We start from the raw sequence: 15,012 nt of genomic DNA on the forward strand, positions 1-15,012 counted from the left end.
GCATCAAATTAGGCATGAATACAAAGAGAACTAGGTTAAATCTATGGTATGGGGACATACTCGAAATTCCAATCACTTCCGGCCATCTAAGTAAGGGCGGAATAAGGGGCGGAGTTTCCTGTATATAGGTCCGGTTACCACTGTGCTGTCCAAGCTCTGAGGACGTCACTGGAAGTGACGAAACGCGTTAGCTTGGACCGCACAGCGTCATTGCGTCACGGAGGTGGAATGCAAGCCGGAAGTGAGTTGCTGTAGCATGTACTCCGCTAGGAAGACGAGCAACTTGCACCGCTAGACCACCAGTGATTGCTGCCTTTTTAATTTTACTCATTTATGGAGAAATAAAGACTCTTAACAAACGTACTACACTATCTGGAGCCTTTTCTTTTCTCCTACATACGGCTTGGAATTGAGCACCCCGGAGCAGAGAGGTATCCCAGGACCCCGGAGGGCTACACAGAGGGGTAACATCCTTCAAGCCCAGAGGGCTTCACAAGTCTGAAAGGTTCTGGTGCCATACGGCATACAGAACCCACTTTATCTGGTAAGTGATTTTATTCACTCATTTCTAAAGGAATTTGTTTGACGGATAAACCACTTAGATTTTGGGATTGAGGATACATCTGCCATTAAGGACACTTTCACCCTCATCAATTTTGAGCACAGGAGTCACTTTAATATTGGATTCATTAATTTTGAGCACAGTAGTCACTTTATATTGAATGGACTTCTTGTTATGATCATATACATTTTCTGAATTTGAAGCACAGAAATCACTTTAACACTTGGGATTTTTTATATGTGATATTTATTAATTGATAGCACAGCAGTCATCAATTTTTATACTGTTATTTATATATTTATAGAGAGGTATTTTTAATACATGTTTTTACTCTCTACATACTGAATGAAGTTGTATTTATATATTGATGCTGTGTCAATTTGCACTGATTTGCACATTTTGCACTGATTCACAATATTAATTAGTGGACTTTTCAGTTGATAATTTATGGTTATCTGATGCTTTGATATATTTATCCAGAAATTCAGAGTTCAAGCAAGCGCTGTATTTGATCTCTCTTTGAGATCATACATACTTCAATCACTCCCCATATATACAGCGGCTGCTATTTTATTTTATTTATTTCTTTAAACCAGAGTCTATTTTATATTAATAATTTTAAAAAAAATTTTAATCCTTTGGCGCGTGGAATATACTTTGTATATAAAATTTTCCTGATTTTCTACATAAACCACATTTTTAATGTGATAAAATCCTTACTGTGCACTGCCGCTGCATCTGAGCTGTGGTGAGTGAACTTTGGGGGGGGGGGGCTCATTTCAGTATCCTAGTTTTGGCTGTGTTGCATTCTCCTTGTCTGTCTCTCTGACTAACTGCAAGGTGATTGATGTAGCCAGTCTGTGGGTGGAGACCAAGCCTGATTCAAAGGGTAAGTTTACCTTTTTTTTTTTTTTTTTTTTAAATAATCAATGCATATCTTTTTGCAGGTAAAAAAAATGTGAATTTATAATTTTTTTCCAAGTGGCCTGAAAAGCATTACACCCATGATCATCAGATTGCGAATGCCATGCAGGACTCCTGCAGACTTGTCAGTGTATCTGTCTGCTCGTACTTCATGCGGGCAGGCTGATGCACACTGACAGGGAGAATTAAAGGCCTACCAACAGTGCCCTGGTAGGTAATTGAGAACTACCAGCTGACATCCACAAAGACGGGAAGATCCCCTGCTTGCTGCTTGCTGTCACTAGATGCAATGGTTCGGGAGATGCTGTAGAAGTGGGAACATGTTACATGTTCCACTCTAAAAGAAGGTGGAACATGTAACTTGTTCCCAAAGGTGAACTTATCCTTTAAGCCAGCAAAGCCTGCAGTCTCATGCTTGTGATAGTGTGTTTAACACATGCTCCAAGCTCCCTGTTTGCCTGAACTCTTTGCTAGTTTGGATTCCCTTGTTGATGACCTCAGATCAGATATGAATATGCTCAGTACTCTGCCTGCCTTTCAACTATGGATTTGACCCTGACCATTCTGAACCTTGCCTGCCTCATTCCTGGACTGTCATTAAACCACTCTGCCTGTCTGCCAACCAAAAATACCTGTTTGCTGTGACCAGTTTGCGCCTGCCCTGGTGTGGTAGCTAGGCAATATAGCATTATGTATAAATCCTAGGGGCAAACGAGTACCAGTTGGCCTGCTTGACTTATGGGAAAGGGGGCTACTATAGGTCAAGAACACACCTCCTGCATTAGGGGTAAGCGTGACATTGTTATAAGCCTTTAACAAGAACATTTTTCTGTGAAGATGGACTCTACACAGGCTCATTTATTTGCTGAGGGCTTTGCAAGCTGACAGACCAAATCCAGGAATTGCGAGTGACACAGTCTGGACTGGGAATGCACCTCCAACAGTAACTCAAAAACCAGAGCTCAAGGTTAACCCACCTGACTATTTTTCTGGTGACCCTCATATGTTTTTCAACTTTAAAAATAGTTGTATGCTATACTTTAAGGTTAAGACACACTCTTCTGGTTCTGAAGCACAGCGGGTTGACCTGATTATTACATGGTTACAGGGGGGCCCCCAGTCGTAGGCTTTTGGTCTCCCCGCAGAAAATCCAGTCTGAGGGTCAGTCAAAGCATTTTTCAGGGCCCTGGGTCTCATCTATGATAATCCTGACCATGCCCACTCAGTAGAAACTAAACTTTGGTCATTACGCCAGGATAAACGCACCAACAAACAATGCCAAACACTGCTTTTCGTCGCTGGGCACCTGAATCAGTATGGAATGACCCAACTCTAAGAAGGCAGTTCAGGTTAGACTTATCAGACTCTATTAAGGACTCCAATATCCTGAACCAAAGTCGTTGAATGGAGCCATTAACAAGGCCATCCGTTTAGACAGGCGTTTATGGGAAAAGCGTTTAAAGAGGTTTGTTCCCCTGCTCCCTAGTACACTGCCCACTTCTCAATCAGACCTTCCTGGGTCCTTTCAACCTCTCAAGGTGGAGGAGCCCATGCAAATTAACGCAATTAATTTATCCTCTGGGGAAAAGAGTAGAAGAAGAACCCAGGGACTCTGCTTATGCTATGGCAGTTGCCAGTTTCTCCAATAAGCCGGGAAATGCCAAGAGTCTAGTGTGGGTGGGGTCTGCTTCTCTAGACTATATGTTTCCAGGTCCCCCCCGAAAAAACAAACTGTTTGTTCCTATGCAATTTAATTCTGCTACGTTTTCTCATTACCTCTCAGCTTTCATAGATTCTGGTGCCGCTAGCAATTTCATTGATATGGACTTAGTACACTGTCTACAGATTCCTTTGATCAATGTGCACAAACCCTTTCTAATCTTAGCTGTTGATAACGCCCCCTTGTCCATGGGTCTGGTCACATTGTGCACTGTACCTATTATTCTGTCCATTGAGGAATTTCATAGGGAGACAATCAGCTTGATAACATCTCAAATTGGGCTACAGGGGAGATTCGGCAGTGGTCCCAGACCTGCCTCCAGAAATGCATTAAAACTGCTGACCAGTTGCCCATTTGTAACTCTTTTGTGGCCAATACCAGTCATTTGCATTTATTACAGCCTAATTCGAACCTTGATCATGGCAACTTTTTCAAGTGTGACTCCAGTTTATTTAACCATTTGTCTTTGTATGACTCTGTTGTAGCAGAAGACACTGATACGTTTATTGAAACCTCTACAGGCCAACTCTTCAGCCAAGTTTCGCAGTCTAAATCTTTTCCTCCTAAAGACCGAATGTACCTACTGGCAGCCTTGAGCCCTGTTCGGAAACTTACTCTAAGATTTATGATATCTTACCCCCAGCACAAATGATGGGGGCCCTTTCCCCTGACCCTTTGGACTCTATTTTTTTTCTATTTTTCTTTTATTAAAAAATATATTTTTCATGATGAACATTATGTATTCTTTTTATTTTTTTAATTACATTTTTATTGAAGGTAATTCTGAGGTACGTATAGTCCAGAATTGATCATCAAGGTAAAGACATAAACGTAGCATAACATCAGATATCAAGTACTTTTGGACTCTATTTTAAGGGCTCAGTCTAGTGCTTCACCCAATCTACCCCCTGGAAAGCTGGTTGTTACCCTCCATCTTAGGCTTAAAGTGCTTTCAGAAGCACATGATGCTAAGATATCTGGGCCCCCAGGGATTACTAAAACTTCTTATTTTTTTAATTTTTTGTGGGCTTTGGTGGCCCTCTTTCCATAAGGACTCATGTAAAAGCTTGCAAAACCTGTACTCACTATAAGTCCTCAAAAGTCAAGCACTCTGGATTATCCCTACCTTTGCCTGCCCCTAAATGCCCTTGGACGCATATCAAGGCTAACTTCACTTGTAAGGTTTTGTTGCCTCTACTCCTGCTGATGAGGTTCAGTCTATCTCAACACCGGCTGATGCGGTCCAGTTTGTCTCTACACCTGCTGATGTTGTCCTGTCTGCCTCTATATCAGTTATTTTGGTCCATCCCGTGCCAACCGAGCCTCCTAATTTTATATATTCAGGACTTTCAGTAACCTGCCCTCACCCTACTGCAATTAGATCTGCTCAATCCTATCTAAGAAGTTTCATCCATCCTTTGGATAGACTTACCCATTCAGCTAGGGGGGCCCTCGACCTCTTCTCCAAGCCACTCTAAATCCAGCCTATGTTCCAGCTATCCAGCTTGACTCCAGTGACATGTCACCTGCTATCCAGCCTGATGTCACTGGTTCTCTGTCTGCTGTCCAGTTTGGCTCCAAAGACTCTCTGCCTGCTAACCAACCTGACTTTGCTGATCCTCTAACCATTGCCCAGCCTGATGGTCCTGTGCCAGATGCACAGCCTGATGGCCCTGTGCCAGATGCCCAGCCTGATGGCCCTGTACCCGATGTCCAGCTTGTCACTCATGGTCCGGTGCCCAATGTCCAGCCTGCTCCAAGAGGTCCAGAGACCCCTTCTCAGAGGGGGGTAATGCCAGGAGTGCTCCTGCTCCTTGATAGCTGCTGGTCTCATTTTAGCATGCTGGTTTTGGCTGTGTTGCATTCTCCTTGTCTGTCTGTCTGTCCACCTGCAAGGTGATGTAGCCTGTCTCTGGGTGAAGACCAAGCCTGATTTAAGCCAGCCAAGCCTGCAGTCTCATGCTTGTGATAGTGTGCTTAACACATGCTCCAAGCTCCCTGTTTGTCTGCCCTATCTGCTAGTTTGGATTCCCTTGTCGACTACCTCAGATCAGATATATAATATGCTCGGAACTCAGAACGCCTGCATTTTGACTACAGATTTGACCCTGGCCATTCTGAACCTTACCTGTCTTGAACCTGGACTGTAATTGAATCCCTCTGCCTGTCTGCCAACCACAAGTACCTGTTTGCTGTGCTCAGTTTGTGCCTGCCTTGGCATGGTACCCAGGCACTATAGCATTGTGTATAAGTCTTGGGGCAACTTGTAGGCCTGTTTGCCTTATGGGGAAGGGGGCTGCTATAGGTGATGAACACAGAAGCTAGCTATAGTGCCTTACCACCTGCAGTAAGGGTAAGCGTGACAATAATGGGTAGGAGAGCATTTTACTGGGATGGGAATGGGACTGTTCTGGAGGGATTTGGAAAGAAGAAATTTGTATTGGGTGTAATTGTAATGGGAGGAGGGGGTAATTTCTGGTTCTACTGTATACATTGGACCTAGGTTTATACACTCCACATACTGACCCCTACCCTCCAATTATTATGTACTCCTGTTCCCTTGACCCCTGTACTCTGTGACCAATGCACTCTTGATCCCTGTGTTCTATGTTATGATCTTCTGACCCTTGCACTCTGTACTTACACACTCCTGACTCCTGCATTCTGTATTTTACACTTCTGACCCCTGTGCTTTGTGCATTACACACTCCTGACCCCTGCACTCTGTGAGTTATAAACTATTGTATCCTACTCTCTGTGCACTATGCAGTCCTGACCCCTGTGCTCTGTGACGTATACACTTCTGACCCCTGCACTCTGTTTCTTTTATTCTCCTGACCCATGCATTTTGTGCATCATGAAGTCCTAACCCCTTCCTTCTGTGCATTAGCATACCTGACCCCAATACTCTGTGAATTGTGTACTTCTGACCCCTTCACACTGTGCCTTTACACATGTGACCCCCACACTCTTTGTGTTATGTACCCCCCTGCACTTTGTATCTTACACATTCCTAACTAGTGATGAGCCGAACACCTCCTGGTTCGGTTCGCACCAGAACACCACGAACAGAGGAAAATTTAGTTCGAACAAGCGAACCCCATTGAAATCTATGGGACTTGAACCTCGAAAATCAAACAGCCTCATTTTGTAGGCTTAAATGCAAGTTATTTCCCCAAAAAAGTGTATGGGGGTCCGGGTACTGACCTGGGGAACATGTAGCAATGAAAAAAAGTTTTTAAAAATGATAGTTTTTAAAGGAGCAGTGATCTACTGATTTTAATAAGGCTTAAAGTGAAACTATAAAAATGAAAAATTCCTTCAAATATCGTGCCTAGGGGGTCCCCTGGATGTGCCTGTAAAGTAATGCATCTCTACGATGTATGTAGCCTGCTGCAGCAATACTGACATTTCTAAAGCAAAAAATGTCATATACAAATATACATACAAATTTCAAATGGCACGTACTTGTCATACAGGTGCAGAAAAATTGGGCCTTGGTTGTTGGTGGTGCCTGAACACCATAACCCCTCGCAGTTACTCTTGCTGGGCGCAGGAACGGGCCCTGCTGCTAAAAAATCCATACAAATTTGAAATCGCGTGTACTTGTCATACAGGTGCAGAAAAATTGGGCCTTGGTTGTTGGTGGTACCTGAACACCGCAACCCCTCCCAGTTACTCTTGCTGGGCGCAGGAATGGGACCTGCTGGTAAGAATTCCATACAAATTTGAAATCGCATGTACTTGTCATACAGGTGCCAAAAATTGGGCCTTTGCTGTTGGTGGAGCTTGAACATCGTAACACCTCACAGTTACTCTTGCTGGACGCAGGAATGGTACCTGCTGGTAAGAATTCCATACAAACTGAAAATCGCATGTACTTGTCAGTTGTCATAGAGTTGCAGAAAAATTGGGCCTTGGGTGTTGGTGGAGCCTGAACACCGCAACCCCTCGCAGTTACTCTAGCTCGGCACAGGGACAGGCCCTGCTGGTAAAAAATTACATATCAATTTGAAATTGGCAAAGATCAAGTGTTTTATGTGTTCTTATCAGTGACCTAGTGGGGTGCTGTGCTGTCATCTGACCTGGCCAAGGTTGGGTGGCGGCCATGCAAACTGGCTGGAGTGATGAGGACCTGGAAGGTTAGTATCGGCAGGAACTGAAACTGAAATTGGGCCTTGGTTGTTGGTGGTGCCTGAACACCGCAACCCCTCGCAGTAACTCTTGCTGGGCGCAGGAATGGGACCTGCTGGTAAGAATTCTATACAAATTTGAAATTGAATGCACTATTCAGGTGGCAAAAATTTGGCCTTTGGTGTTGGTGGTGCCTGAACACCGTAACCAAGCCCTCACAGTTACTCTTGCTGGGCGCAGGAATGGGACCTGCTGGTAAGAATTCCATACAAATTTGAAATTGAATGCACTATTTAGGTGGCAAAAATTTGGCCTTTGGTGTTGGTGGTGCCTGAACACCGTAACAAAGCCCTCACAGTTACTCTTGCTGGGCGCAGGAATGGGACCTGCTGGTAAGAATTGTATATAAATTTGAAATTGCATGTACTTGTCATACAGGTGCAAAAATATTGGGCCTTTGGTGTTGGTGGTGCCTGAACACCATAACCCCTCACAGTTAGCAGGGCACAGGGACAGGGCCTACTGTTATAAATCACATTCAACATTTAAATTGTATGCACATGTCATACAAGTGCAGAAAAATTAGGCCTTGGGGGTTGGTAGTGACCTAAACCAAAAACATTGTTGGAAGCTTTCAGAATCAAGGTAGAGGAATAGGATAGGCAGCATATGCAGTCTTGCATATGCTGCCTATCCAGTCTCAAGGAATGGCAGACCCCCTAGCAAATTCCATTAGTTACATCAGCATCAGGGGCTTGATAGCTCTTGTTGATCCAGGACTGATTCATTTTGATAAAAGTCAGCTGGTCAATAGAGTCTGTGGACAGACGCACTCTTTTGTCTGTCACAAAACCTCCAGCAGCACTGAACGTCTGTTCAGAAAGCACGCTGGAAGCAGGACAGGCCAGTAGCTCCGTTGCATATTTTGCAAGTTTTGGCCAGTGGTCCATCCTCAAGACCCAGTAAGCCAGTGGATGCTCAGCTGGAAAGGTCTCCAAGTCTGCTCTTGCTCCTAGATAATCATGCACCATATGATGGAGACGCTGCCGATGGTTGCTTAAACCTAACAGCCCTGGGTGCTGCTGAGGACTAAAGAACTGTTTATGGGCATCGGTCAACCGGCCGCCTTCTCCACCACTCCCCCTTTGGCTGAATGATGCCTCAGAAACACGTCCAGAGAATGTTGAGCTCCCAGTGTCTGGAAAGGTGGTACACAATTTTTTTTTCAAGGCCTCCTCAAGATGTTTCATCCTCTGCTCCCTCTGCGAAGGCAGGATGAGCTCTGCAACTTTACCCTTGCAACATGGATCAAGAAGGGTTGCCAACCAGTAATTATCCCTCTCTGATAGCACGAATCCTCAGAATCCTTTCGCAGGCTTTGCAGAATCAGGGAGCCCATGCAACGTAAGTTGGAGGAGACATGAGCTTCTGAGTCCTCTGGGTCATTAAGGATGACATTGTCAGCAGGAGCAACCTCTCACAACCACATGCAACTCCTGGGGTTTCTGGGGAATCAAAACCATCCCTTGAAGACTGCTGTATGCTATCCTCTACATCAATGCTGCCAAAATCCTCCTCCTCCTCCTCTTCCTCCTGTGTGTTTTGTGGCCCTGCAGGAATGATATCTGCATATAGGGGGCCTTGTGAGGAAAGGAAGTCCTCCTCTTCCTCCCGCTGTTCTGCCTCAAGTGCCCTGTCCATGATTCCATGCAGCATGTGCTCCAGCGTGTAGACTAGAGGGATAGTGTCACTGAAGCATGCATCGCCCTGGCTCACCATACTTGTGGCCTCCTCAAATGGTGACAGGACGGTGCATGCATCCTTTATCAAAAGCCACTGGCGTGGCGAAAAAAAGCCAAGCTCCCCTGACCCTGTCCTTGTGCCATACTCACACAGGAACTCATTGATGGCCCTCTGCTGTGTGTGCAGCTGCTACAGCATTGCCATCATTGAGTTCCACCTGGTGGGCATGTCACAAATGAGGCGGTCGGTGGACAGGTTGAATTCTCGTTGAATGTCAGCTAAGCGAGCACTGGTGATCTGGTGGCTCTTTCAGGTGCTGTTGCCAACAGACTGCATGGCAGGTCGTCATATGCCTTGTCAAGCATGTGGTGCCCAAGCCGCTAGTGTTCTAGCCACGCTTGATCCGCTTCAGACAGATGTTGCAAACAGTGACGCTGCAGTCTACTGCACATGTGCTGAAAAAAGCCCACACTAATGAACTTTTGGGAGTCCTCAGGGAGTTTGCAGCACCCTGCACCTGTGGAGCTCTGTGCTGTGACGCAATAGGTTGGCTATTGCTATGGCGGCCCCTGGAGCACATCCTGCCTTGTTGGAGTTGTACATTCTCTTCCTCCTCCCCCTCCTCCTCCTCTATCCTGTCAAGCACCCAAGTACAGTCAGTGACCTCATCATCCCCTCCTTCCTCATCACTGGAGCAAACTTGGCAGTATGCTTCAGCTGTGGCAACATGACTGCTGATTTCTTGTCTGTCATTGTCACCCCCTCTCTCTAGGCTCACGTTATTCCCTTCATCAACCTTCAAACCAACATCACAGCTTTCAAATTGCTGTGCATCCTCCAGCAGCATCACTGACACTATGATCGAATAGCTCAGGTGACTCCTCCGTGCATGATGGTGGGGCGACAGAAGGAGAAGCAGCCTGTGGGACGGGCCGCTTTTGCAGCTGTGAGGGAAGGCATACTACTGTGAGCATGGGTGTCAGAGGACGAGGAGGATGAGGACAGCTTATTTATCCACTCCACCAACTCTTCCACATGTTGTGGCTGAATAACACGGGCAGCACCAGAAATAAAGGAAGGAAAAAAAAAAAAAGCTATTCTTGCCCTGACTCAAACACGTTCCTCTCCCTGACTCCTCGCCCGCACAATCACACTACACGCTGTGGCTGCTCAAGTAGCCTTTATGTAGTATGGGGCGTGTACTTGGCCCCTGAGCCATGATTGGCTAAAGGCAGCCTGCCTTTTGTCCAATCATGGCAGAGATCCTTTGATTGGCCAAAGCATGAGGTCAGGGTGCATGCTTTGGCCAATCACATAATGTGCTGCACGCGCCGTGCGCGCGCAGTGCATTATGGGATCTCAAAATTCCGGCAAAGAAGCACATTAGTTCGTCATTCGACGAACGAGCGATGTTCGAGTCGAACTTAGCTTCGACTCGAACTCGAAGCTCATCCCTATTCCTAACCTCTGCACTCTATACATATCACACACCCTTGATCATGGCGTTCTGACTATTATGAAGTCTTGACCCTTGTATCCTAAACCCTGCACTCAGTGCATTACACACTCTAAAATCCTCCAATAGTAACGCTAAAAACTGTCTAAGAGAGAATTTCCCTCATTTCAAAGAGATTTGCTTTAACGTCCTAATGTGTCTTCAGGACACAAAGTCAAGGCAAATCTCCCCAGTCAGGTGGAAATAAACCAGAGAAGTGTTTTAATCATTCCCTACTCCATCTAAAATGAAAAAAATATATGTATTTTGATTTTAGATATGTTTTAGGTGAACATGATTTGCAACAAGCCAGAAAGTTTGTATTTATCCGCTAAGTCCCTCTCCTTCCCTTTTAAGGTGATTTTGACTTGACTTACCTCTGCTGGACAGCGTCTTGGTGTATCCCATGTGTTTTGTTCTGTCACCAAACACGTATTAAAATTGTCCAGTGTCCACCCTCCTTAACTTGTGTGGAATGACCTCTTTAATGGCACCAAAGCTAATTCAACCACACTGGCTGGCATTTTAACAAAATAGATGCAATACAATTTCCTACAATGTTCCATGATCACATTTTGTAATTTTTTTGTTTTGTCTAGGGCCTGTTTGCGATCTGTGGACTTCTGACCGGTTGCTACTTCTGCTGCTGTCTTTGCTGTTGCTGTAATTGTTGTTTTGGAAAATGTAAACCAAAACCATCAGCTGGAGAAGATTATGAGTTCTATGTGTCCCCAGAAGACCTGGAAGAGCAGATCAAAACAGACATGGAATCAGGTGGTGTATATATCTCTATACATGTCCTAAAGAAGTAGTACAGTGTATTTTTAGTGAACACATATTTCAAATTACTATTGGTTTACCTTTCATTTATTTTTTTATGTGATTTTGAAATTTTAAAAGCCCACTAGATCAGATTTTAATCTTATTAAAGTGATTTTAAACCTAAACAAGTAATTTTAAAGCCAACTTTATTTTTTGTTAAATGAGCTGCTAATTGCAGAACTTACATGCTGTTGCTCCTCTGAGCTCCATTTTTTTACTACTCGCTAGCTGCACTTCTCAACTCTAGGTATGTATTTACCCCTGTGCCTGGCAGGACCTATGGAGTGCTACTAAAGTCTTGACTACGTGTGCTCCCAATTAGAACTACAATGTTACATTGTAGTAGTTCCAGAAAGGGACAAAATGCCTACTTGGAAGCAACTGTCAATCACCACTGTGGAGGAGAAGCGTTTGGTTCTGTTTTCCTCTCGCTCTGCCTGTGTGTGCAGCAGGGTGGGAAACACCCACATATATGAAGTCAGGCAATATGGGTGAAAAGCAGTATGAGAAGAATTGGAAAAGGGGTTTTGATCTCCAGGATGCCATATAGTAAGGTTTTGCCACCGTCCCTGTGAAATCGTTGTGTTTTGGGTTTGGTGCCTCAAACCAAGGTTGTTGGGACTTTAAGGGCAAGAGTAAACAAAGTAAAGTGTCATAGAATAAAAATTGAACAGTTTATTTTCAAAAAAGTTTTACAAGGTAATAGACAAGTTTGTCACGGATGGGTTTAAGGTCCATCGGGGAGAGAAGTGAAGAAGTTAGAAAGGTAGGTGACAAGGTGAAAAATGGTGACTTTTGAGGAACATTTGTCTCTGTTGTTCCATGCGTGTATTTCAGGCTTGGAACTTTGTTCAGAGGAAAATGTCCAGGAGATAATCCTACGCGTCTCGGCTGTATAGGTATTAGCCTATAGCTGTATAGGTATTAGCAGCTCATTTAGTTACCATATTAACATGTGCAACAATATATTTGGTTTAAAATGATATTAAATTATTGTAATGTCAATAGATTTAGTCCTTTTTTGTAACATTTCTTGCTTCTCATTAACTCATACCTGGTGATCTTTTCAGCAAAGTGTATCCACAGGTACTTCCTCCCAGGGCGACAATGCTAAATCAATGACTCTTTCTTACCTTTTCCTATATTGGACTATAAGTTGCCCTACCAATGCACAGTGTACTAGCATGCTTGATATAGGTATTGCAGTAAAATTGTGATGTTCAGGCACTACTGGAACGTGCACACATCCACAGGAAGTTCATACAAATAATCTACCTGTTGATTAAAGTGAAGAGACATAAATCTTGAACAAAAAATTAGAAAACTGTATTTTTTAACAACCAAAAATGTTTTACTTACAATGCTCTACTATTCTTATGTGAGAGTTTAGTTCCACCTAAAACATTGAAATTAATTGTTCAATCCATAGAGGGAGCTATGCATTGATTCAGCCTTTTTCAGGCCCCCTGCTTAACAGTTGAGAAAAACATCAGCCACACAGGCAATGCTTTGTTTTTCATGAGCTGGTTACTTGTTAAGTTGAAAATACATTGTATGAAGTTTAGCCAGGTCCTGTGATAATTTGTTTAGAGTGTTGCTGCCCCCCACCTTTTATCACCTGATTAAAAAATTGAAAAAGCAAGGAAGGAAATTGATAGCTAAAAGGTGACTGAATCTAATCTGATGCAGCTGCTGTGACAAGGAATACAACCATGTTGTATCAAGCTGGAAGCAAAGCCTCAATACACAAATATGGAAAATCCATGTACAGTTTATTGAAAAAGTATTCATACCCCTTGAAATTTTCCACATTTTGTCATGTTACAAACAAAAATGATAATGTTTTTTTGGGGATTTTATGTGATAGACCAACACAAAGTGGCACATAATTGTGAAGTGGAAGGAAAATGATGAATAGCTTTCAAATTTTTTTACAAATATGTGAAAAGTGTGGTTTGCATTTGTATTCAGCCCCCCTGAATAAAAACTTTGCAGAACTACCTTTTGCTGCAATTACAGCTGCAAGTGGGTATGTCTCTACCATCTTTGCACATCTAGAGAGTGACATTTTTGCCCATTCTTTTTTGCAATAGAGCTCATACTCTGTCAGATTGCATGGGGAACATCTGTGAACAGCAATTTTCAAGTCTTGCCACAGATTCTTAATTTGATTTAGGTCTGGACTTTAAATGGGCCATTCTAACACAAGAATATGCTTTGATCTAAACCACTCCATTGTAACTCTGGCTGTATGTTTAGGGTCGTTGTCCTGCTGGAATATGAACCTCTCTGACCAGCTTCCCTGTCCCTGCTGAAGAAAAGCATCCCCATACCATGATGCTGTCACCACCATGCTTCACAATGGGGATGGTGTGTTCATGGTGATGTGCATTGTTAGCTTTCTACTGCACATCGCGTTTTGCTTTTAGGCCAAAAAGTTCAACTTTGGTCTCATCTGAACAGAGCACCTTCTTCCACATGTTTGCTGTGCCCCCCACATGGTTCCTCACAAACTGCAAACGGGATTTCTTATGGCTTTCTTCCAACAATGGCTTTCTTCTTGCCACTCTTCCATAAAGGCCAGATTTGTGGAGTACACGACTAATAGTTGTCTTGTCTGCAGCTTCTCCAGAGTTACCATGGGCCTCGTAGCTGCTTCTCTGATTAATGCTCTCCTTGCCCGGCCTGTCAGTTTAGGTGGATGGTCATATCTTGGTAGGTTTGCAGTTGTGTCAAACTCTTTCCATTTTTCGGATGATGGATTGAACAGTGCTCCATGAGATGTTCAAAGCTTGGGATACTTTTTTATACCTTAACCTTGCTTTAAACTTCTTAACAACTTTATCTCTGACCTGTCTGGTGTGTTCCCTGGCCTTCATGATGCGGTTTGTTTACAAAGGTTCTCTAACAAACCTCTGAGGGCTTCACAGAACTGCTGTATTTATACTGAAATTAAATTACACATAGGTGGACTCTATTTACTAATTAGGTGACTTCTTAATACAATTGGTTCCATTAGATTTTAGTCAAGGGTATCAGAGTAAAGGGGGCTAAATACAAATACATACCACATTTTCCAGATATTTATTTGTAATACATTTTGAAAACCATTTATCATTATCCTTCCGCTGCACAATTGTGTGCCACTATGTGTTGGTCTGTTGGGCTATCACATAAAATCCCAATAAAATGCATTTACATTTTTGGTTGTAACATGACATGTGGAAAATTTCAGGGGCTATGAATACTTTTCAAAGCAATGTACTTAAACAATTATAAACCACATAAAGAAACACCATTTTTAAAGTATTTATCACACACCAATATTATCATTTAGATCAAGCTGATATTTTATCTTTTATAAATGTATTTAGTGAAATTAAAAATTACCTCTACATTGTGAGCTCTGCATTCAGTGCATTGCACACTCAAATAGGAATGCTTGCTCTGGCAACAACTGTCCAAGAGAGAGTTTCCCTTACAAAGAGATTTTCATCCCAGTTTACAAAAACTGGAGAGTGCAAAAACCAGTGCAGCTCTGCACAGAAACCTATCAGCTTCCAGGTTTTTTTTTGTCAAAGCTTAATTGAACAAGCTGAACAACCTAATTGA

The 15,012-nt window shown here is 43.3% G+C and overlaps 1 protein-coding gene across 1 annotated transcript in view; it reads left to right on the forward strand.

The window, feature by feature from the left end:
- The window catches only part of DNAJC5B (DnaJ heat shock protein family (Hsp40) member C5 beta), a gene marked incomplete at both ends in the record, with an annotated part of 286,870 nt that overhangs the window by 119,904 nt on the left and 151,954 nt on the right, over positions 1 to 15,012 (forward strand). Inside the window, one exon of the mRNA XM_082259806.1 lies at positions 11,178 to 11,352. Coding sequence (XP_082115932.1) covers positions 11,178 to 11,352 — 175 coding nt within the window. The remainder of the gene's footprint in view (positions 1 to 11,177; positions 11,353 to 15,012) is intronic.

This window comes from Pelophylax lessonae (assembly GCF_965119305.1).
Source record: "Pelophylax lessonae genome assembly, chromosome: 5".
NCBI lineage: Eukaryota > Metazoa > Chordata > Amphibia > Anura > Ranidae > Pelophylax > Pelophylax lessonae.